This window comes from Capra hircus, chromosome 14 (assembly GCF_001704415.2).
Source record: "Capra hircus breed San Clemente chromosome 14, ASM170441v1, whole genome shotgun sequence".
Lineage (NCBI taxonomy): Eukaryota > Metazoa > Chordata > Mammalia > Artiodactyla > Bovidae > Capra > Capra hircus.
Window position 1 is genome coordinate 40,220,341 of NC_030821.1, and position 26,391 is coordinate 40,246,731.

General features: G+C 36.7%; 1 protein-coding gene across 4 annotated transcripts in view; it reads right to left on the minus strand.

The window, feature by feature from the left end:
* PKIA (protein kinase (cAMP-dependent, catalytic) inhibitor alpha) overlaps positions 2,881-26,391 on the minus strand; it is a 97,667-nt gene continuing 74,156 nt past the window's right edge. For 3 of the 4 annotated variants that reach the window (XM_018058385.1, XM_005689116.3, XM_018058384.1), the window contains 2 exons: positions 10,812-10,989; positions 2,881-6,352 (listed from right to left, as the gene is read on the minus strand). In XM_018058385.1, the coding sequence (XP_017913874.1) occupies positions 6,273-6,352; positions 10,812-10,962 (231 nt within the window). In that variant the 5' untranslated portion in view covers positions 10,963-10,989 and the 3' untranslated portion in view covers positions 2,881-6,272. Of the gene's footprint in view, positions 6,353-10,811; positions 10,990-18,189; positions 18,282-26,391 lie in introns of those variants that run through there. The other variant, XM_005689114.3, reaches the window with a different exon arrangement.

Consider the following 26,391-nt stretch of genomic DNA (forward strand, 5'->3'; position numbering starts at 1 on the left):
GTTTGAGAATTTTGATGTAAGGTTGCTGGGAAACCAGTAGCACTATTATATGGGATCTGTAATACAGGAAGGAAGTCAGGTAAGGGAATGGTGACATATCCTGGAGTTAATGTTGTAATGTTGAATTTTAAGATGCTTTTGGGAAACCCATGTTAAGCTATCCAATAAGTCAGGTAATTATGAGTGACCTCTGGGCCAGGGATGAGGACATGGGAATCATGATGGCTAATACGGTGACTAATGATGTTGGAGGGGAAGAGGAGTATAGAGTGGGGTTAGGTAAGAGGAATAAAGATGGAATTCTAGGGAAGCAGTGGAGACGTAGAAAAGAAAAGAACTCATCAAGGAGAGTGAGGAGTTGCCAGAGAGAAAAGGACAAAAGATAACAAACTAAATTAAATAGTTCTGGGAAAAAAAGGAAGGCAAATGAGACGTCTCAAAAAACCAAAAAAACCATGGTGAATAAGATTAATTTCCATAGGGTTGGCTAATAAAATGTACATAAACTATCCATTATATTTAACCATTAGGATTGATATATTTGTTTAGGAGGTCTAATTCAGAGGACTAGGATGGGACTGGGTACAAAGATGTTAAGTGTTTTTACATGTATGTGACTGCTGTTGGAGGAACTGGTAATATCACTGACAGTTATCCCAGGGTATAATTAAACAGAGAACTCCAAAACATCACAGGATGATATTGCCCATCTCTGGATGCATGGGCCCCAGGTTAGTACCTACTAACAACCACTCCCATGAAGAAATGGACACTGTAGGATCAGAGGATGTAGCTGAGAAACATGGAGAGAATATGGTCAGAGAGAAAAGACACGCACATACAAAGATATGAGCCTGGTGGAGAAAACAGACTTTTTCTTGGGATATGTAGATTCCATCCTCAAGAAGACTTGTATTATATAGTTATATACTGTGCCATGCTAATATCAATCACAATTATAAAATCATTAATTTTGGTTTTAGGTGATGCTTGAGACGTCTGTAACATCATCACTTTTTAATTTTCACATTGTCCAGGGCTTCTTTGACCGTTACTGAGAGGTCAGATGTCATTAGTAATGGGAAAAAAAATGAGCTGGAAGTCAAACTGCAAGAGAATAAAAAATGAGGAGAAGCATCAAAACAGGGAGTGTAGATTGTTATTTTAGGAAGCAAGCAGTGAAGGAAATAGAGCTTGAGAACCTGAGCACATTTGTGGAAAAGGGTAATGTCGGTGGAAAGGATAACTAACAGACCTCCTGTTAAGGTCAGAAAGAAAATGGTTTTAAACCTCAGATGAAGGAGTAATCTTAGGAAATGGTTAACTTCCTCTGTTCCCAGGGACAGGAAAAAAGAGCTGTGCAGCACTCTGTCTAAACTGAGGTTGCAAACAATGAATAAACATTGTTATAAACTTTTCACAGTCATCCAGAAGACAACCAGGGAGAAGGGAGATGGTTTGGTTGTGTTGGTTTGGACAGGAGAGAAACTAAAACAAGAAAGCACGGAAAACTGAAAACACTGAAGAGAAAGATTGCCAGGGATTCCAGGCTAAGATAAGAGTTGCTGAGAAAATATCTATCTTGATATGATCAGAAATTAGATGCGGTACAAATTAGAAAGATAATGAGTGATAGGCAGATTGTTGTTAATTACAACTTTACAATGAGAGATGGCTGGGACCCCAAATCCCCATATCCTGGACTGCTGCTGCTGCTGCTGCTAAGTCGCTTCAGTCGTGTCCGACTCTGTGCAACCCCATAAACGGCAACCCACCGGGCTCCCCCGTCCCTGGGATTCTCCAAGCAAGAACACTGGAGTGGGTTGCCATTTCCTTCTCCAATGCATGAAAGTAAAAAGTGAAAGTGAAGTCACTCAGTCGTGTCCGACTCTTAGAGACCTCCATGGACTGCAGCCCACCAGGATCCTCCATCCATGGGATTTGCCAGGCAAGAGTACTGGAGTGGGGTGCCATTGCCTTCTCCATATCCTGGACTAGACAGATGCAAAACATTTACAAGAGACACGAGAGACTAACACAAACTGGTTGCATTGTTTGCTAGTATTTTGTCCCAAATTCCTAGGTAGTTATTTTATCCTGGTGACCTGAGTAAGAAGAACTTAAAGGTATACACCCTTTATTGCCTTTGGCTTGTATCTTTGCCTGAATTCAGGCTGAGTGCTATTTGGTGCTTGTTTTCTCCTAAGCCCTGCCCTGGTCTCTGTATGTGGGAAAAATACTTTGAAAAGAAAGCAACACTAAGAGTTATACTCTTCTATCCTGTTATCCATAATATAGTAAAACCCTGTTTCTGTGAGCATTCCTTCTTCCTTCTTGTTGATTCATTTTAGTTTTTCAGGGAACAGGGTGGGTTCATCAGAAAACCTTGAACTTCTTCTAGATAAGTGGTTCTTAAGGTGTGGAGGTGGGGGTGGGAGGGAAGCAAAAAGATATGAAACTCTCACAGGGAATGTTTCCAAGGAGAAAAGGGTATTTGTGCATGAATGTATCTGCGTGTGCACAGAGAGAGGAGGGAGCCCTGTAAAAACTTTCAGGAGATTCTGATAAACACCTGTTTCTTTTGATTGAAAGTCACTGTCCTGCAGGTGAGCAAGTAAGAAGACAGCAGTGATACTCGAGTTTAATATTTGGAGAGGTGGGATGTCTCTGATAGGTGATAAAGTTCAGGAAGTGGGCTACCAGCATGGGATGGAGGTGAAAATTATTGGCGCAGAGGCCAGGAAAAGTGAGGCTGGAATGCTGGGTACGTCCACCGTAGGGTGACTGAGCTTTGGCCTTCTCCTCTGTCACCCGCAGCACTTTCCGGAGCATCATGTACATAATGCGTGTTCAATAAATACTCTTAATAGACTGCATACATTTCAGAAAAATGTATTATTTTTAATATCAAGTATGTGAGCATGCAACATCGCTAAATACAAAAGTCATACAAGCTCACAAATGACTTCAGAGACTGCCACTCATAATTAAAGAACAATTTAGGGCCTATTAAGACATCATAAACAGTTCCTTTCCTGTTTTCACTTGATGATTAGACATTTCCACCCTATTACTAGTGACTTCAGTCAGAAACCACTGCCTGCAGTTACATTTCTTTACCTCTTATTGCTTCTCCAAAGAGAACAATATCCTTTATGTTCTAAACCAGTGCATTTCCACTGTGTCTGAGTAAGACACAGGTGTTGAGCATTTACTGTGCACAGCTCTAAAATTAGAAGGATTCCTGCCTCTTATCTGCTGAAAAACATTTCTATGAATTTATGATATCAATATGTCAGCACAGGATGCTTAAAACTGACAAAGGGTAAATTTGAAAAGTTTACACCTGTTGCACATCAGTTGAAAACCTGAAATTTTCACATTTCTAGTTAAACAAAATGAGTAGCATGGAACATAAAAAATCTAAACCATGCTACATTAGCAGACTTCATTTCAGAAAAATGTCTTTGGGGAAGTATAACTCAAAAAAAGTTTTAGTTAAATCTATTATTATTTTTTAAAAATACAATTGCTACTCACATCTGTTATTGCTCATCTAGATAACCTTGAGAAAAACAAATGCCCTTTTCAGGGACTGTTTCCTCCTCTAAAATATGAAGACTGATCTAGTCCATCCCTAAAAGTTCCCTTCCAGATAAACATGCTCTGTAACTGGCTTCAGATTTATGGCATGTGTAGCAGAAAACTCCCAGGAGTTAGATAAACACAGGTTCAATTTTTATTTCATCATTTATTAGCTTTTTAAGCTTGTAAAACTTATACCTTATTCAATCTTAATTTCCTGATTTGTGAAATGGAATAATATACCTCTTTAAGAGAATTGTTTGAGGATTAAATGGGAGAATATGTGCTGTGAAGTGAATAGCATAAAGTCAGTTGGTTAACAGGCATTCAATGTGTATTATCACATCAATGTCTTAGTTTTCTACTCTTTCCTTCTCTCCTTAAAAAATCAATTCCATGTATATTATTAACTTTCAAGTAAGAGATATTATGGTAAAACTTGGGAGATACTATGAACTTTTACTGAGCAACATTTTAGGATGTGAATCTTTTGGTAATTTTCTGCCTTGGGAATATCTCTGGGTTTGAATATAGCATACAAAGCAGCAGTAAGAGGTCAAAAATAATTCAAAGGCTCCATATGACTTCACAATTTAGCAACTATAGATATTCAAAGACGAGCATGATACCACATGCATTAATAATATATCACACAGGAATAGAAATCCTCCACATATACTCAGCACTAATCCTAAACTTTACAAAATCACATGAAATCAATTTGGAATTCCACAATTTTAAGGATGAAGAGAACTTTACCTACATTCACAAAAAAGCTACGAGTATAATAGAGTATAATAAATAAGGATACTATAAAAGTGATTGTATGGGTTGAATGTGTTAAACGGACTACCAGAAATTGTCTACAATAGCCTCAGGAGTTTATTTTCCCACTTGTGAGTGTAATAACAGGTCGATTTGTTTGAATATTAACTGGATATTTTGGATCCCATTGGGTTAAGCAGAAGGAAGTTCTCTAAAATTTAATCTTTCCTATTTTCTCAAAGACTTACACTGTTAATTTTGTTTTTTTTTTTACTATATGCTTGAGGACCAAGTGATATCCATGCCTCTATCCCACTCATTCAGAAAGTACTGTAGAGAGAGAGATGAGGGCAAACTTACCTTTCATCCTTCATGTAAATACAAAGGAGGGCTGAGTTCCTGGTGTATCCAGGTAGATTACCCGTTGAAACGCTGCTTAAACTATTTCATATGGAATGGTATCTAAGACCTTGAGGACAGTTAACTGGGGTCTTTATTGTAAAGGGTCTTCCTTTTGCCTTCTATGTGTCCAGTAATTCATGAGCCATTGGCATATCACTGGTGCCTTATTTATTACCACTGAGAAATGATTTCATAATACTGACCAGAGTGATTACACAGCTCATAGAAACTTTCCATTTAAGAACCACAATGTCAAAACACAGCAGAGGCCATCAACAGTATTAATAAAGATTTTGTCAGCTTCTAATGATGATTATTATTGTATCAGATTGCAATTCACACTAATTATTAGTAAAAGTTTACAAACATTAAAAAGTGCATAATAACATTTGGATCTGATAGGGCTGAAAAAAGACATGAAAAATACAACACAAGGGCTTTACTTTTGTGATTGGTGTCCACATGATTGCAAGGTCATTTTCTCCATCTTCTTCAGCTCCATGGAGATAAGCTGTCCTCCAAATGTTAGTAGTATCATACAGCACTGTAAGAAATTTGATTCCAGAGAAGAAAATATTTCCAGTGCTTAGTATTATTTTCTATTCTCTTTCCCATATCCCCAGTTCTCAAAAATTCTCACAATTGGAAATAAAAATATTAGTCGGAAAAAGTTCTCCATTTGGGAATAAGACAAAATTTGCAGACTGAACTCTGGTCTGTGCAGACACCAAACAGACTGAATTCAGGTAATATTCACATTAATGGATATTTTCAAATGTCTGTATAATAAGCAAAGGAGTCCTGATGAATCTGTTAGACTTAATTCATCAGCAGTGAAGTAAGGGGATAGATTGTTTTTTAAAAAAAGTGTGTCCTATCTTGTGTACACCACCACGCTATGGAGCAGAATTTTTAGGCAGCCCTTTAAAAAATGAGTGGTATAAAAATTCACAGTAATGTGCATCATTTTTGTTTTTCATAAGCAATCGAAGAAGGGGGGCAGTGCTGAGCATCTATATTGTACAATACAAAACAGTGTAAATAACAAAGCAGGAACACACAGATACATGATGCTAAAAACAGTACTTTCTGGATGGTTCTTTTACTGGGTGAATACTCAGGCCAGAGATATTTAAACTCTGGGGTTCAACCAACCCTTTGCTATTAGACACAATTAAATCCTCTGACATTGTGAGGGGCCAGATGCTACAGGAAGAATCATCATCTAGATCACTGCTACTCTCTACAAGCATTTCATCATATGGTCAAGTGAAAGGATCCATACAAAAATGACATCCAAACACAAGCCACATGATTTCAACCATTACTAATGCCAGAGGTAGAGAAAAGTCTGTCTGCAGCCACAGCCTCTGCCCCCACTTTTAACATAACAAGCAGGTTCCTGCAAAGCAGTACAGCCATTTTCTTCTTCCCCTTTTCACTCTTGGAAATAAATGCATTCCAGCCAGGTCTGGAGATTGGAGACATCGTCAGGTGTTGAAGAAGGTCAAAGTGGAGTGTTAACTTTCAGATTTTGCTGCTTCTCCCTGGGCTTCCCCACTTTGTTCTGTTGAATTTCGCTGTGCATCTTCTTCCCCTTCTGTTAGAGACAAAAACAAGGATAAAGGCAAAATAAAAATGACTGCTTTTATTTACTGACTCTCAACATATCTTTTTGGAAATGTTAGAAATCCTCTATTCAGAAATCCTCATACAGACAAGTACATTTTCTTGGTAATCAACGCCCCATCAAGAAAACAGCTTATGACTTCCCTTAGGATTTAGCCACTGGTGGCTCAGCAGCTAAGACTCCATGCTCCCAATGCAGGGGGCTTGGGTTCAATTCCTGGTCCAATCCCTGGGCATGTGGCAACTAAAGATCTCACACATGCCTCAATTAAGACCTGGCACAGACAAAATATACAAATAAATAAATAAATATTAAAAAGAAAGAAAACAGCTTAAATGTTTCAGTGCCAGTGCTAAGCCGCTTCAATTGTGTCCGACTGCAATCCCATGGACTGTAGCCCACCATGCTCCTCTGTCCATGGGATTCTCCAGGCAAGAATACTGGAGTGGGTTGCTATACCCTCCTCCAGGGGATCTTCCAAACCCAGGGATTGAACCCATGTCTCTTATGTCTCCTGGATTAGCAGGCAAGTTCTTTACCACTAGCACCACCTTGGAACCCCTAAATGTTTCAAGGGAAGATTAATTCTGGTTCTGGGAGAGCGTGGCTCAAAAAGGCAAAAAATAACTGAGTTTTTTAAGTGCTTAGTGATGCTCTATGCTTTTGATAAATAGCTGGGAAATCTCATGGCCAGGTCATGGCATGGCACTTGTAATTTCACCAGTTACAGAAATCAAATGTGTCTTTAGGCAGAAATCAGAAGTGGGGAACAAGCTTACCTTTTGATGTTTGACTATCTTATTTTAAGAAATACTTTAAAATTATGCTTTACATTATTTTGGACACATGATGATAACCTAGCTGACTTCTCAGAGGTTTAATTAATTTAAATTAAAAACAACAGTGGAAGGATATCATGTCAGGTGGTTACCCCCTAGTTGGATAGTTATGATGGCCTCTGGCCTGCCCTGATGGAACTTATGTACAAATCCAATAAAACCAGCTTCATAATTGCACCCTTAGCAGCAATCTAAACACCAAAATGAAAAAATGCTTTCTCTCCATATTGGGTTACTTTAATGGGTGCAAGCTGCAGGCAATTCTTGATTCAAAGATTTAAATATTTACACGTGTTTACTAAGCAACCATGGCTTAGTAGACAAAATATTTGGAGGTCTTGCAAATTTTTACTAAGAATTTATTACCATTACTCAAATTCATAGAGGTAAGGAGGCTGTTCATTATTTAGCTGGAAACGTTGAGGGCAATTTCTCCTTTACGCTTAACAAGTACATATAAGACACCTCACCATACACCATACTTTGTGCTGTGCTTAGTCACTCAGTCGTGTATGACTCTTTGCAACCTCATGAACTGTGTAGCCTGCCAGGCTCCTCTATTCATGGCATTCTCCAGACAAGAATACTGGAGTGGGCAGCCATTCCCTTCTCCAGGAGATCTTCCCGACCCAGGGATGGAACTCAGTCTTCTGAATTGCAGGCGGCTTCTCTCTACCATCTGAGGCACCAGCGTAGCCCACACCATACTTTAGGGAAATTTAAAGCAGTTTTTCCACATAAAAATCATATTCTGTTCTAAAGGAGTTTCAAAAATATGACACATTATATAGAATGTTCATGTACTATTTTCATTATTAGAGCAATGAGGACGCCCCCAAGGTGTGCAGATAGCCGAATCTGAGATGTGTAGATTAGCATACGAAATAAGAACTTGATAAACAGGAGAAGCTCTTGGCAGCCAAAATAAAGAAGTCACATTAGGGCGGATGCAAGACAGTAGAATATTAAAGATGAAAGTGACTGCATAAATACAAGATGAGGATCTTGACTCCATGGGGCTTGGGACTTTCTGGGTATCCAGGGACACTTCTCAGGGCGCAGCATAATGCTACAGACACAGAGCTGTGGCTAAATAGATGCTTGTTAACAAATCAAGATAAACATGAGACAATAATATTGTTGAACGAAAACTTAAAAAGAAGCTGAAATATTCAGGAACTACAAAGGAAGTCCCATACTATTCTCAGCTAATGTTATTTAATTTGTCACTGTATAGTTGTCATTTTTTAAATATTTTAGACTTTTGGTCATAGTTATTATTTTTAGGTCTTTGTATTTAGAATAATAAACTCTGCTATTTATACTTTGCCTTAGTCTGGACTTTGATTTTTAAGAGAAACACAATTCTTTCAGAGTCCACTGAATTTTTGCAATTAACATGTAGAAATATTTTAACATCTGGAAGCATAAAGTTTTCTGAGTTATTTTAAATTATTAATATTCAATTACAGTATATTAACATCAAATACAAATGTATTTATGTATTAATATAAAATTTCAATTTATTTAAATTTTAACATAATCTATATAGATTATATTGAGACTATAACTGCTGTTATAAGAAAGGTCTTGTGGCTACTGGGTCTTAATTTCAGTGAAAACAACAACAACAAAAATAAATTAAACTACACTATGAATAAAAATATCCTCATGTTCAGTTCAGTTCAGTTCAGTTGCTCAGTCGTGTCCGACTCCTTGCGACCCCATGAATTGCAGCACACCAGGCCTCCCTGTCCATCACCAACTCCCAGAGTTCACCCAAACCCACGTCCATCAAGTCGGTGATGCCATCCAGCCATCTCATCCTCTGTCATCCCCTTTTCCTCCTGCCCCCAATCCCTCCCAGCATCTGAGTCTTTTCCAATGAGTCAACTCTTCTCATGAGATGGCCAAATTACTGGAGTTTCAGCTTTAGCATCATTCCTTCCAAAGAACACCCAGGACTGATCTCCTTTAGAATGGACTGGTTGGGTCTCCTTACAGTCCATGGGACTCTCAAGAATCTTCTCCAACACCACAGTTCAAGAGCATCAATTCCTCGGTGCTCAGCTTTCTTCACAGTCCAACTCTCACATCCATATATGACCACTGGAAAACCCATAGCCTTGACTGGACGGACCTTTGTTGGCAAAGTAATGTCTCTGCTTTTGAATATGCTCTCTAGGTTGGTCATAACTTTCCTTCCAAGGAGTAAGCGTCTTTTAATTTCATGGCTGCAATCACCATCTGCTGTGATTTTGGAGCCCCCCAAAATAAAGTCTGACACTGTTTCCACTGTTTCCCCATCTATTTCCCATGAAGTGATGGGACCAGATGCCATGATCTTAGTTTCCTGAATGTTGAGCTTTAAGCCTAAGAGTGGCTAAATTAATGTAGATTATTTAAAATAGAATATTTATATAGAATACAAATTTAATGAAAAATTTTAACAAATTCTCAAAGATTGACGGGAAAAAATATATCTACTTCTTTATGCCACCAAATTGGAATGATTCCCTACAGGCTTTCTCAGAGTTAGCAGTTAATTTTAAATATTAACTCCCAGTAGTAAAGATAGAGAAACAATGAAAACTAAAATATACTTTAGTCTGTGTGCTCCATAGAAGTGATTGTTATGGTTTTATTTTCAACCTGAATTTGAAAAGACCAAGGTACAACTTGCTGACCTGTAATCACTGAATAAAGTTCTGTCCCTAAGCATTTTAAGATAGTGTTACTGAGCTATTTCATTCATATATGTAGGTTCTGACTCAGTTTTCCAATACTATAACTGGAAGGCTTTGCATAAAAATTCTAACAGCACAGAAGTTACAACAACAATATCAAGTTGTTATCACAAGTCAGAAATTGATCAGTGTTTTTCATATGTATACACTATGGTTCCTTAATCATGAACTGCTTTTTACTTTAAAAGATTTTTTGCACAAATTTTTTTTTCAGAGAAATACATTCAGCTTTGATACTTGCAAAAGCTATGGATGGAAGAACTATCAGGGGATTCAGAAGTATTTTGACATGTCAAACTTGTTTTACTTTTTCATTGGTAAAGCTAGATTTGGTGGGTAGGACTTTAGGGCCCAAAAATAAGATAGCTTTTCAAACTCAGTCTATGATTCAAGGAAAACTAAAAGAACTTCTTACCTAAAACTTGTTTATGTAACCAACTATTTTACTTCCATTCTCAACGAAAATGGTCCTGGAGACCCTTTTATTTTGAAATGGTTCTTGAAATTGAGGTCTGTCAGACTCACCTGTGAATCTTGTTAAACATCTGATGTTGTTAAATGTTAGAGGTGGCCAGTATTGTCCTAGCTCCAGCTTTGTTAAATGTCCTCACATTTAAGAGCTTTTATAGAGATGAGGATTAAAAAAAAAACCAAACAGTCATGTGTTTGAGTGCGCGTGATTAAGAGATTAGTACCTGCCTTTTACCTTACCTTATATATAAAACTGTTTATGACTCTATTAGGTTACTTCCAAAGGTGTTTTTTTTTTTTTCATGCCTTAATCCTACTTAGTGAAATGCTGTAAATCACTCTATTTTCACAGAGAGATGTCAAACAACTCACCTGTCTTGTTGATATCAAGACCTGCTAATTTCAAGGCTAATTCATTGCTGTTGCCACTTGCAGAGGAAACCAGGATATCATGTATTGCATTTCTTCTACCCGTTCTTCCTGAAGCAATAAAATCTGCATATGTAGTTTCCACATCAGTCATTGCTAACAAATATCCACATAGCAGGGGCTACAAAAAAGAGAAAAAGTGATAGGTAAATATAATGGTAGACAATGGTAAACACTTAATAAAAACACTTGTTAAATTACTGGCCTATAATACAAATGTGAAATAACTGTCTTGCTTACATGTCTACAAAGCAAGTAATACTTTGATTACTGACTGACAGTAAGGGAATGTTTTCTGTGAAGAGTCTGATAGTAACTATTCTAGGTGTGGAGAGTATATAGTCTTTATCCAACTACTCAACTTTGTGATTGTAATGCAAAAGCAGTCAGAAAGAATACATTAAATAAAAGTAATAAACAAACTCTATTTATAAAAATAGGCATACGGCCATATTTGGCCTGCATGCCTTAGTTTGTGGCCGCTGGAGTAGGAAATGGCAACCCACTCCAATATTCTTGCCTGGAAAATCCCATGGAAAGTGGAGCCTGGTGTGCTACAGTCCATGGGGTCACAAACAGCTGGACACACTGAGCAACTGAGCACACAGTTTGTGGACAACTGGTTTAGATCCTAAAATTCTCCATCTCTAATATCATTTCAGTCAGTCTTCACCCCAGAGAGGAGAACTTGAGATCAGTAGCATACCAAGGCAGTGGAAGTGGAGTGGAAGGGTTCCCTCCTAGAGGTAAGTAGTAAGCAAGGGTGTTGCTTGCAGAGAATCTAAGAACAATAATGAGACTGGCCAAAATCCAGTTTGTCTTTTATTATCACCATGCACCAGCAATTCTAAGCTATACCAATGATCAAATACTTCTCCCACCCAGTGCAGGAGGATAGCTCCCTCGTTGCCCCTTTGGTAAGTTGTTCCTTGAGGAGAATAATAATCTTTCTTGATTGAATCTTTGAAACAAAACCTTCAAATTTAAAAAGGAGTCAATGAAAGTGAGTTTTCCCAAACAGATATGGTAACACACATACTTAAATATTTAATGAAGAAATATTTTCAAAGTAGAATATGAAATACATGTAATTACAAAAGATCACCAAATGTAAGTCCTTAAGTTCATTTTCTATGTTAAAAACCCATGTCTTTTCCTAAAGGTCAATGGCAGATGAATATTAATTTTGTTTAAACAGAAATTTAAAATAACACAATTTCTCTCCTACTCCTAGAGATTCAAAGTACATTTGATGACAGTTTAAAATTAAAAACACATAACCAATAATCAAGAGGAAGGAAACTTTTCAAAATATATGAAATGTAGAAGAAGCCAAAATTGTGGAACCCATCATGGACATGCACACTGTCACTCTGAAATAAACTGATGCCATTTACAGTGCAATTCAGGATGGTAGTCAGGCACCTTCCTTAAGACTTAGTTCTTCTTCTAGTGTGTAACTAGAAAGCTATTAATTTAATCTGGGGAAATCTTTTATACTCTCCTGTAAGAGCAAGCTGAAAGAGGAAAAAGGGAAGAGCATAATACAAGCTTTGAAATAGGCAATATATGAATACTGCACGCTTCACTGTGACTATATTAAGGATAACATTGGTTTCCAATCACTTGACTATATTTACCATTCTTCTTTATGGCAATGTGATTTAATGGAGATTTAGTAAAATCTCCAAATGCTTCTCAGAAGATCCTAGGTTTAGTCCTGACTTTGCCACTGGGTCATGGAATCATAGTCAAAAAATCACTTGACCTTCTGGCCTTCCATTTTCTAATCAGTAAAGCAGGACAGCTGGATGACATAATCATTAGTGACACTTTAAGTGAAAGTTTAAAAAAAATGATCATTCAAAACTCTATCATTTCTAGAATCTTGAATTTGGAACTCCCTTCTGTGACCATTACCACGTGTTTTTTTTTTCCCCCTTACTCTCAATGAATCTATTCTTCACACTGGCCATAAGTTTAATTTCTTTAACCTTCTTTCCTTTTAGTTCCCTCTTAGCCCAGCATGGATCAATTGCCTACCACTTCATGTAGTGTCTTATTAGCATCAAGAAGTGCCTTTGCTCTACTGTCACCCTGACTTTCCTAAACATCACCCGGAAAACAGCACGGTGCACTTTCTTTGATCTCATTACTTGGTGGCTGAGTGTTACCAGAAAAGGCCACAAAATTGTGCCAATTGGCTCAACTAAACATTTTTTACTCAATTATTTGCATATATTATGAGTTGGGCAGAAATTCTTTTGTTTCACTGTGGTTGACTCTTCACTATGCTGTTCTCTGTGGGAAGCATTTCAAACCCTCTCTACTCCACACAGCCAGATACTACCTGCCTTAAGAGCTGACTCTGAATCTTTCTTCTTGGAAAAGATTAGGATATCTGTTACAAGTTCTCTTAATTTTTTTCCTATCTCAAATATATTTCTCTGCAAGTGACTTTTTTTTTCTAGATAAACTAGCTGCTTTCTTTTTTAAGGCATGCTACTGATTCTATGAAATTAAAAGATGTTTGCTCCTTGGAAGGAAAGCTATAACAAACCTAGACAGCATATTAAAAAGGAGAGACATCACTTTGCTGACAAAGATCTGTATAGTCAAAGCTATGGTTTTTCTGGTAGTCATGTACAGATGTGAGTTGGAACATACACAAGGTTGAGCACCAAAGAATGGATGCTTTCGAATGGTGATGGTTGAGAAGACTCTCGAGAGTCCCTTGAACTTCAAGGAGACAAAACAAGTCAATCCTAAAGGAAATCAAAGCTGAATAGTCATTGGAAGGACTGATTCTGAAGCTAAAGCTCCAATACTTTGGCCACATGATCTGAAAAACTGACTCACTGGAAAAGACCCTGATGCTGGGAAAGATTAAAGGCAGGAAAAGAGGGCAACAGAGCATGACATGGTTGGATGGCATCACTGACTCGAGGGTCATGAGTTTGAGTAAACTCCAGGAGACAGTGGAGGACAGAGGAACCTGGAGTGCTACAGTCCATGGAGTCACAGAGGCAGACACGACTTAGCGACTGAACGACAACGACAAAGTGATTCTGTTTCTTATTACCTCCGATAGGACCTTGCTGAATCCTTTTTTTTTCCCCCCTCAGTAATTTGTGTTGTTTCTCCCTGGACTTCTTCTTTAAGTTTATAAGCATGTTCAAGTGTTACTTTACTTAAAAAACTGAAGAAATGATTCAACTCAATACCCTTTCCTCAACCTTCATACATCTTTGCACTAACTTCTCTTTCCTTCACCAAACTTATCAGAAGGGTTCAGCTACTTTTATTTTCTCATTTTTCTTGACCCAACCTTTAGAATTTTTCTATTCCATTGGCCTTTGTGTGGGATTTTTTTTTTTTTTTACAGAGACTGCTTTCTTATAGATCACTCAATGATCTGTATTAACATGAAATAACTGCTTCAAGGTTCTTGTGAGGGTCCATCCTGTTTGAGCTCTCTGTGACATGCTACTGCTAGTTGCATTCTCCTCGAAACTCTCCCCTAGCACAAATTAAAAGGTATAGGGGCAAACCAGGAATCATGGAATCTAGGGTTTCCATTTACTTGTTATGTCATGTCTAATCCCTCTGTACTCAGTTCTTTATTTATAGATATGATAATATACTTAGTTCCCAAGATGATCATGAAAATTTACTTGGATTATGTATCTCAAGAGCCTAACACAGTGTTTGGCACATGGTGGAAAAGTGCTGATTAAAAAAGAAAAAACAACAGCTGTCACTTAGCTTTCATACTTGACTGTCCTGGTTCCATCCCATTTGACCTCTGTGTTTTTTACAGATTTCCCTTCCTAGGGTCATCTTTAGAAATAAGAGCACATTTTGTGGAGATTTAGAATCAGTCATCGACCTTGTTTACTTACTGACTTGAATAACTCATCTAATTTCAATGCTTCTAATTTCTCACTATGAATAATACAAAAGTATGCATCTCCTATATAGAATGTTCTCCCAAGCTCCTCACACACAAGAGAAACTGGCTGCTGAATAGGGACTTCCACTTGGTTTTGCAAACATTTCACATTCAATAAAGAAAAGTTAGACAACAATAAAACACACAAATAGAGAAAATCTGCTTCATTAATATACCATGTTGACCATGTGCTATGCTTTGCTTAGTTGCTCAGTCATGTCTGACTTTTTGCTACCCCAATTTTTTAGTTATTTCTTTACTTAATATCCATGTCTAATCATTTGCCAAGTCATGTTGGTTTTTATTTGATGTCACTCATAATTATTCTCTATAAAACATAAGAAAAACTCTCACCAGGATTAGTGCTGAGTTTTCCCATAACCTGGGAAGAACCCACTTCTGGTGCATTAACTTTAACCACTCACTCTCACACTTTGTATGTTACAGAATAATACATTTATCTTCCCAGATCTTCTCTGATGGTACATTTGTTCAAGGCTGTTAGTCTGCTTGTTTTTTGGGGTGGGGGAGAGGGCAGCATGCATGGTCTTAATCATCCTGACCAGGAATTGAACCCATGCCCCCTGCACTGGGGGGATAATCTTAACTACTGGATCACCCAGGGAAATCCCCAAACTTGCCTACTGAAATGGATTTAGCCATCAAAATTCAGCCAAATCCCATCTTCTCTTTGTCTTCTTTCCCCTATCTCATCAGTTAGTATTCCCATCGGCCCTGATTTGTGCCTGTTTAAGAGCACTGAAATTCTAACTAGCATTATGGTTGACTCACCTTCTAGACATATCATAAGTTCTGACAAGACAGGAACTGCATTTTGTTAGTATTTTAACTGCCAAGTATTCCTAGTAGAGCCGTTAGCACATTATAAGCACTGAATAAAAGAATGTTGAAAAGAACTGAACAATGAGGAAGAAATATATTGATAACCTTTCATCAGTAGCCACAGAGCACATCCCTACTCCTAATGGAAACTAGGTTTTCTGCACTGCAGGCAGATTATTTACTGTCTGAGCTACCAGGGAAGCCCTACACTAAATTACCAAATTCTAAAACTCTGGTAAATTTTATAGATTAAGAATTTGAGGACCAGAGAGTTCAGGTAATCTGCCAATTTTCACATAATTAATTGTTTGGAATGAAGGTCTGCAAATTCCCAGTCCACTCTTTCTGTTCTACCAGGTTGCTTGTCTATGGGTAAGTTACGAATTTGGATAGTTTTTGACCTTTAAGTAATTCAGTTCCATTAAATATAACAATATTTTCATTACTTACTTCACCACCATTAACAAACATAGTACTTAGTTTCTATTTTACTTTAAAGGTTTATAATTGGATATCTTTACAGATATATTTCTATGGTCATGTTTTGAAATAAGGACACATGCTGTGGAAATTAAGAGTCAGTCATTGATCTTCTTATATCCAGCAAATATATCTGATAAAAAGAGTTACAGGAATAAGTTAATCTCACATCCACTGTTATTGTCTTTCATTCTTAGTCTCTTTATGACTTTTTAAAACATAGGCTTTAAAAATAGCACAACTGCTATTATTTCTCATCTAATAACAATGCTATGAAGCAGGCAAAAAAGTCCTTTTTTAATTGATTAAAGTAAGTTTCAGGGACGTTAAGTGACTGCTAAATGGAGCACAGACTATGGCTTAAACCTAGGTCTGTGAGTTTTGCATAAAGAGTATTGTATTTTGCAAAAAAGTTCCTTGTTTTTTGTCATTATCATTTTTTCAAATACAGACTGTGATAATAATACTCATGTATGTAGGAGTTTACTTCTAATTCACATTGCTGATAACAGATTTAACAAGATTTGAAATATCAGAGTGAGACACAAAAAAGTGGTGACATTTTCCATGCGAAGATATGAATTTAAAGGAGTATTCTGCTATGACTTATAAATCTGGGGATGTTAATTCCTAGGGATGGTGGTAACTCTACTTGTAAGAGGGGAGCCAATGACTAAATTTGAATTTTCATTAGGGTACTCCTAAAAAAATGAGCTCATGGAAAAAAAAAAGGTTTATGAGTGATTTATTGATACACGTATATTGTGTTCACCTTTGAAATGTGTATGCCTAGTTTTCAACTGGATTAAGTAAAGACAATAATGAGAATTGTAAGAGAATACTTCTGTAAACTTCTCTTCTCCTTAAGCACTTATGAAATATATTTGCTAGACTGATGTGCATCCAATTATAAACCTCAGAAACTAAGCACTGGGCATTCAGTTATGGCACCCATTATAATCATTAATATAACAGTTATTTTTGTAAAGTAGTATACCACTCTTCTTACATTTTCTTACAACAGCTGACAAATAATGCATATGTAAATACATGAAGGAAGAATATAATTACATTTTGAAATAAGATATATAGATGCTAGAAACTGGATCTTTTTTTTCCTCTCTCCATGATTACACTTCCTTAGTGAGTTCCATTAGGTGCTCAAAACAGTAATTTTTGCATGCATAGCAGCTATCTTTCCATGTCCAACTAAACATTTAGACACAGGTCTTAAACTTATTGAAATGACTACCAGAGACTGGAAATAACTTTTACAGCATTATAATCACTGTATAATGAGTTCTTGTTTGCTTAGACATTCTTGGGAAACTGTTGCCAAATGTTTTGTCTGACAGATATTCACCCAAAAATGACAACAAAAAATATCTAATAAGTGTCAGCAGCTGGTAGAAGTTTAACAGAGTAGCAATGAGCACATATTCTGGCCTTATATAAAATAAACTTGGAAGAAAATTTGGAAAATTTACCAAAGGTGGGCCTTGATTCTTCATTAGACTTTCCTGTTTATGCTGCTATAATTACAATTTCCTAGACATGACAGAATTGTAGTATTTTGTCATGTCTAGAAAAGAGAATATTCTCTTATTTAATATCTAGAAAAATATAATATGCTTTTTTCTAGTTATACATAAGAGCTATTTATACTAACATCCAAAGTCTGATTAGAGAAAGGAAAAGACATTTTATTATTTAACTATTGCACTGTTTAAAATTAGATTAAATTTTAAAGCATATCTCTAAATATTGATATCTAAAAATCCAAGCAAAACTCATGACTAAAAAATAATCTTGTTTTCTTTTCACCCCACTTAAAAAAGTCTCACTCTCCCTTTTTAACAAAGCAAACAGTATATTGGTCTTCTAAATTTTATTTTGTTTGTCTAATGGATTTCTAAAGTGAGATTATTCATGTTGGACTTTCCCTTATTTATGCCCTTGATCCTTTTAAATATCATTTACACAAATTGAGAGAATAAACCAGAAGATTTCACCCTAGTAGAATTTATTTAAATAGATTGTACTTACGTCTCCTATATTAAACAAATTAAAGCGTCCACACAGATGTATCCTAAGAGAAGTTGGGTCTATGAAGCTGCTTAAATGATTTTTATAGTGACATTGAGTCATGAGCCAAATGGTGACTGGATAACATGCTAATTTTACTCCTGTAAATGGGGACATATGAAATGAGACTCACAGACTTGGAAGAAAGAATGGAGAGAATGTCATCACAGGCACTGAAGTCTTCTAATATAAATGGTATGATTGCTTTTAAAACAGAAGGAAAATACTTCCTATTTATCATTTATAAATGCAATTCCATGACTTCCCAATTGTTACTTTATAAAATAATGTTAAATTTGTTAAAAGTCCTTGAGTAGTTTACTGTGTGCTTAGGGCTTGCTCTATACATTAGTGTTTCTGAAACATTTTGGTCTCAGATATCCATCATATTCTCAAAAATTACTGAGACTGCCAATGAGATTTTGTATATATGGTTATATCTGTCAATATTTACTATATGATAAATTAAGACTGAAAATTTTAAATATTTATTAATTGACTTAAAAGATAAATAACAAGCCCATTACATGTTTCCACAAATAATATATTATTTGTAGAATAAAATATATTTTCCAAAGCCAGAAAAAAGTGAAAAGAATGCCATTATTTTACATTTTTAAATTCTCTGGCTTAGTTTCGCAAATGTCTGGCTTAATAAAAGACATCTGGTTTCTCATATCTGGTTTTGCATTCAATCTGTCTCAATATGTTGTTTTAGTTGAAGTATATTAAGAAAATCTGGCATCACACAGATTTCTTAGTTGGAAAAGTGAGGAGAACTTTAATAGCTTTTTCAGATAATTGTCGATATTTGAATTTTGAAATGGGGAATCTAAAAACCGTATCAATATGCTTCTCATACTGCTTTATTAAAATCTATTGTCTACTTTGCACTTTAAATGGATCTTTTGACCACATATGTTTTAAAAAATATCATTTGGAAAAATATTGGTTCACTAGATTACCCAAAATATCCAAATGGTACCATAGATTTGTTAGTAATGCCATCTATCTCATCAGAAAAGTTTTTAAGAATTGGGAAACTGACAAGTTCACAGGAACAGCTAACACATTTTCTAAAATTGTAATTTTTGTTTGAAAGCTCAGCCTTTATCATTGGCAACAGATACAGTTGGATTTTTCCTCTTTTGAAGTGACAAGTTCACTCTGTTCATTTTCAAGAAAGTCTCTGCCAAATACCCAAGTTTGAAAATCCACAGTTTGCTTGTCAGGTCTTTCAAGTAAAAATGGTGATTCATGAGAAAAGTTGCAAATTCAGCTCTTGACCCAAGCAGTCATACAAATATGTAAGACAACCATGCAGTTGGTACCCTCTTTAGTGATGTACCAGCTCATCACATAGAATACTCAAGGGTGGAGACTGTATATATTTTTAATATATTAAATATCTTTACTGTTTGATCATGTACATTCTTAGGTAAATCTTGCATTTTAAAAATACTAACTCTTGAGTGTGTGGTGGTGAAGAATACCAGGCTTACTAGCAGAGTTTGCTGCTGCTGACTTGATTCATGCTAAGGTATCAGCAGTTTTCCCTACTATGGTTCTGCACCATTACTGCGAACGAACATCAGTTAGTTAAGTGAAAGAGGCAAATATCATCAGTATTAGTATGAAAATTATTTTGAACTTGTGAATCCAGTGGAAGTATCTCAGGGAATGACTGAAAGGGTTTGTGGGACATGCAGGAGTTGGGGAACCAAAGTTTGGGTACTGCTGATCTACACAGTAACAGAAAGCTATCCAACCAACACTGCAGAGAAGGGAACCCGTTAGTAAAGAACTTCATTAAGCAAGTTTTTTGATTCCTAAAATATTTTGGAAATATCAGCTATTTCCATGCTAAGCACTATCTTTTTTTCTTTTCCTGTATAAGGTATTACTTATTTATCTAATTCAGGCTTACAAAGAATCTAGTAACTTTTTCTAAAAACAACCCCCCAGTCTCACATATCAGAGGGTTTCAAATTAAGTCTCAGGAGCTCAGAACAGGGTGCCAGAACTTAAGCCTACTTTAATTCCCCCTTTTTCTTGAACTGGTTTATTTCCCAGTGACACTTTGGAGTGAGTGACAGTAAAGAAATCAAGAACAGCACTCTATTAATAGCAACAATTTGAAAATTTCCACAAAAGTCTTCCTCTGCTAAAGCACAATTATAATTCCTGCACTAGATTATGATACTGCATGCTCTGGAAAACCATTTACTATAATGGGACCCTTATTGTTATAAGAGTTTGGATAGTGTCCTATCAAAAGTACACTTTAAAAAAGCAATCTCGTATACTGAGTTGTAACACACAATGATGTCGACAGATATTAATGCTGTCAAGTCAAACCCTCTTTTGTCCTAAATCCAAGGCACTGACTTTTTTTTAATGACAAAGTATTGGCAGAATGAATTTTGCCTAACATGAGGAAAAAACAGCTAGTCTTTGACGGTTTTTCACAGTAACTTTTTTCATAACACTACTAGAAATAACCCATCTACATTTGTCAGGGGGAGTTCTTTATATCATCCCTGATCTTCAGTGTATAATAAAAATTCTCAAGTTCAAGAATTTCCAACATCTGATACTAAAGATAATTCTGTTTTTCTCTATTCATCATCTCTGATCTCCCAGTCATGTGATAATTGTGATCCTTATGCCTTCATTTAAGATTATATATATACTTCCTTAAATGACGTGGGCATATCTTCATATTGTTTTTGTAAATTCATGACCTAGTTCATTGTATTATTACTTAACTTCTCTCTTCCTTTAGCCAGATTCAAATCCTTTTTGTTTTCTTTCCACAGTACCTAACAAAACTTTGTAATGGGAAATCTGAGCCTAAAGATGTTACAAAGCCAGAAACACAGGCTGCCTTACTTGAGGAAACATTTACAGTATCTAATTAGGCAACAAGTGACCTCAAAGCTACTCGTGAATTTCTTTGCTCCTTTCTAGCTGACCTGTTTACCATCCCTAAAAACAACAATTTATTGTTTTGCATTTCTTAAGTCTTATTTCGTCTTCCTACTCTCCATAGAAAATCCTGCCTATTGACTTTATGGAGAATGCCAAGGTCATCCTCCATAAATTCCTTCAGTTTCTCTTTCTATATCGTCACATCACAACTACCATCTCTTTATCTGAGTCCTTTTGCCAGCACGAATACTCGACTGCTGCTGTTGCTGCTAAGTCACTTCAGTCGTGTCCAACTCTGTGCGACCCCAGAGACGGCAGCCCACGAGGCTCCCCCGTCCCTGGGATTCTCCAGGCAAGAACACTGGAGTGGGTTGCCATTTCCTTCTCTAATCCATGCAAGTGAAAAGTGAAAGTGAAGTCGCTCAGTCGTGTCCGACTCCTAGCGACCCCATGGACTGCAGCCCACCAGGCTCCTCCGTCCATGGGATTTTCCAGGCAGGAGGACTGGAGTGGGGTGCCATTGCCTTCTCCATTTGCCAACATGAATACTCGACGAGTGCCCCTATTATTGTTCCTTCAATCCTCCTGTGCCCTCCTGCCTTTTCTCTCCTTCTCCAATGCCTATAAAATTGCTTACATTTTACCTGTTATACAATATATTTCATCTTTTAACTCTTCATGTTCTTACAACACTCATCTTTTACTTCATTTTTTCGTAAACTTACAGGAGGTAGCTACTAATTTTCCCGCATCCTTTACATTCAGTTCAGTCGCTCAGTTGTGTTTGCGACCCCATGAATCGCAGCACGCCAGGCCTCTCTGTCCATCACCATCTCCCGGAGTTCACTCAGACTCGCGTCCATCAGTCAGTGATGCCATCCAGCCATCTCATCCTCGGTCGTTCCCTTCTCCTCCTGCCCCCAATCCCTCCCAGCATCAGAGTTTTCCAATGAGTCAACCACCTTTTTGTTTTTGTGGAAGACAATTTTTCCACAGACCAGTGTGGGGGTTAGGGGGAGAGATGGTTTCTGATGATTCAAGCGCATAACAATTATTATGCACTTTATTTCTATTATTATTACATTGTAATACAGAATGAAAGAATTATAAAACTCATCATAATGCAGAATCAGTGGTAGCCCTGAGCTTGTTTTTCTGCAGGTAGACTGTCCCATCTGGGGGTGATAGGAGACAGTGATACATAAAGCATATTGCTTATGTCCAGTCTACTCCATAATCTCGTTTTGGTTACCGTCACTTTGGTAACACGAGCCTTGGGGAGGGGCTATGCAGACTGGTTCCAGCCAGGTCATAGACTATTACTAGTCTGTGGCCCAGGGGTTGAGAACCTCTTCTTTACATTGCTTTGTTTTAACTCCTCTCAAGTTTAACTTACATATCTATCAATTTACCAGAACTAATCACAAAATTACACGTTAACCACAAAACTCAATGGGCTTTTCATAATAATCATCTATATCAAATTACATATAACATTTTACATTGTTATTCCTCTCTCCTTGAAACCTCTTTCTCCCTTGGCTCTGATTGTGATTGTACTCTTGATTCCCTCAGAGTCTCCTATTTCTTCTTGCTCTTTCCCTCCCTTATCTATTAAGTGAAAGTGAAGTCACCCAGTTGTGTCCGACTCTTTGCGACCCCATGGACTGTAGCCTACCAGGCTCCTCAGTCCATGGGCTTTTCCAGGCAAGAGTACTGGAGTGGGTTGCCATTTCCTTCTCCAGGGGATCTTCCCAACCCAGGGATTGAACCTGGGTCTGCCACATTGTAGGCAGACGCTTTACTGTCTGAGCCACCAGGGAAGTTATTCTCTTTTGTGTTCTTTATATTGTGTTTGGTAATTCCATTTGTCCCAATTGTCTTAATTTTCAACTGTGTATAGATAGCTATGAAATCTATAATTTGGGGGCAAGACATTTTTTTTGAAGCGTAGCTTGGGAATTTTTACTGCCTATTGGATATTTCCCTATGGATGTCCTTAAAAACCCAAATTCATTAAGTTCAAATGGAATTGCTTTGCTACATCTCTACCTCTACTCCCAAAGCTATTTATTATCTTTATCATTTTGGCTCAGACAGTAAAGAATCTGCTTGCAATGCAGAAGACCCAGGTTCAGTCCCTGGGTTGGGAAGATTCCCTGAAGAAGAGAATGTCAACCCACTCCAGTATTCTAGCTTAGAAAATTCCACAGAGAGAGGAGCCTGGTGGGCTACAGTACATGGGGTCGCAAAGAGTTGGACACGAATGAGCGACTGAATTGAACTGAACTTCCATCTCACTAGTTCTTCCCACTCAATCAGTTCTCAAACCTCCTTAATTCTATCCATTCAATGTTTCTTAAAGATTCTTCATTTCCATTCTTTCTCTGGTCACTCCCTTTATCTTCTCTCTCAAATACTACAATTACAGGCTAATTAAACTTATTCTTCTCCAACTTACCCTCTACACTATCACCAGAATTAACTTTCTAAAACATAAAATACTCAAAAATCTTCAGTGGTTCCTAGGAACCCACAAAATATAATTTTAGGTTTTTTGCATGGCCTTCTAAATTTGAAGCCAGCCTAATTTACTTGCTTTTTTCTCCTATGCTACCACTCCCAAGCATACAAAGTTAGATCACAGTAAACATTTGCAATATCTCTGGTGTTCTCTTATTGGTCTTCTCAAGCTGGAGTGACCTTCTCTCCCAATGACAAAATCCTCCTCATCTTTCAAGCCTAGTTTATAAGCCACACCACCTCCCCATCTCCAGGTATTATATAATGAATAATTTTATAATATCTATTTGGCACTATGGACTGAAGTAACAACACACACATGGAAGCATTAATTATCTTCATGGTGCTCTTCTTCTTATATATTCTGTGAACTCTGAGTCCTTTGAGTCCCTCAGAACGCTTGGCACAAGATTCAGAATATTGTTCTTATATCTGCCAAAAGTATATTGTAGATTTATTTTTAATTATCTTACTCTAGATCTTAATTGTTAAAGTAAGTTTGTCAAGGTTATACCATTGTCAATGGTAAAGGCAGCTCAGAAAGCACATTTCTTTATTCATATTTATTTCATTTTCTTGTCTCACAATACTTTTCATCAGTGTAAAGAGATGAACTGTTATTTCCTCTAATTCACGTTTTCTTCTGTGTATTCTTAATTATGACAAGATTCTTAAAAATAAGAGCAGCAAAAAAGCACTCCAGAATTCCAACTAATCTATTCTATTTTCAATTTATGGAAGGCTACTTCTTTTTACATTATTTTATATAAAATACATGTGACTAAGTAAATTAATGCATGGAATGATTTGTTCTGTCCTTTTGTTAAGGTTTTTGACATCATTTAATATTTCAATAGGTTTATAAATCATTTATTAGCTGATCTTTGAGACATCCCTGATGAGACAGTCGATTAGCTGAAGAAGTACTCCTGGTTGGCAAGTGACAAGTAATATTACTTGTACCTTACAGATGAAGAAACTAAAGCAGAGAGAGGTTAATCAACTTGCCTATATCTTACACAGTGCGTGGTAGTACTGATGTCAGAATGGGGCCCTGGAGTTATTAACATCAAAACCACAAAAGCATCAACAGCCTGGGGCTGGTGCTGTTTTTTATTATATAATACTCTCTAAAGCCTTTGTTTAGTCTCCTTTTCTGGTTCTTTATGAATCCAAAGAGGAAATATACTTTTAAAATCTGTACCTTCTCATTAAACTAAGACTATTTTTTTACATTAAATAAATATTTAGCTTTTGAAAGGATGTTTGAACATCAATACATTTCTTCTCAAAATAACTCATTATTAACTTTTTCATCTGATCAAATCAATCTCAGTAATATTGTCTGTTCTGTTCCAAGTTGTAACTATGACCATAACAAAACAGATATTGTTTACTAGTTATTTATTAATAATAATAACAAAAATATCAAGTATTTGCCAGAAAGGTCACTAAGACATTTATGTGAATTACATAAATTTATCAACAAGTATATCAAATAGGAATGCTCATTATCTCAGTTTTAAAGATAGAATAATAAAGGTTTAGAAACACTGTTATGAAACTGATAGGTGATTTAACCAGTTACAAAACCAATCGACATTTTCCAACATTCATTTTGGAACATAATTTTTTACTGACAGCTTGCCATCAGCATTTATTTTAAATATGTAAGCAGTTCACAAACTGTGTTGAGACTTACTATGTAAGGTGATATTTTATTGACATCCCTAGAGAACCCGACTTTTTAATATTGTCATCAGATACTCATATTCATTGACACTGCAATTCATTTTTTGATTTCTACATTTTTTCTGCAAACATTTTGCATTCCCACTTCCACATATCTGGTCTACCTATCCATGTGATGGTCTTTATCTTCAGACATCTTGCCATTGTAGCTATTCAGCGTTGTGACAGTAAAAGCACATTCACTAGGGAATAAGAGTTTGAGAAGGACTTAGAAAATTGCTTGACACCTGAAAAATGGCTCTGAAATATGAATAAAGATCTACAAAACTGTGATAAAAACTTTTTAAATTGATATTTCCAACTAATATTACTACAACTCATCAATGGTAATGTTACTTTCATATAGTTATCTATAATCATATTGAATGTGGGATTTGGTCAACTTTAATAAAAATAGCATATTGAAAAGCAGAGACATTACTTTGCCAACAAAGGTCCGTCTAGTCAAGGCTATGGTTTTTCCAGTAGCCATGTATGGATGTGAGAGTTGGACTGTGAAGAAAGCTGAGCGCCGAAGAATTGATGCTTTTGAACTGTGATGTTGAAGAAGACTCCTGAGAGTCCCTTGGACTGCAAGGAGATCCAGCCAGTCGGTTCTAAAGGAGATCAGCCCTGGGTGTTCTTTGGAATGAATGATGCTAAAGCTGAAACTCCAGTACTTTGGCCATCTCATGTGAAGAGTTGACTCATTGGAAAAGACTCTGATGCTGGGAGGGATTGGGGGCAGGAGGAGAAGGGGATGACAGAGGATGAGATGGCTGATGGCATCACTGACTCGATGGATGTGAGTCTGAGTGAACTCTGGGAGTTGGTGATGGACAGGGAGGCCTGGCGTGCTGCAATTCATGGGGTCGCAAAGAGTCGGACGCGACTGAGCGACTGAACTGAACTGAACTGAACTGAATAAATAAGGATGATTTTTAGTTTGTATTGGAGTATAGCAGATTAACAACGTTG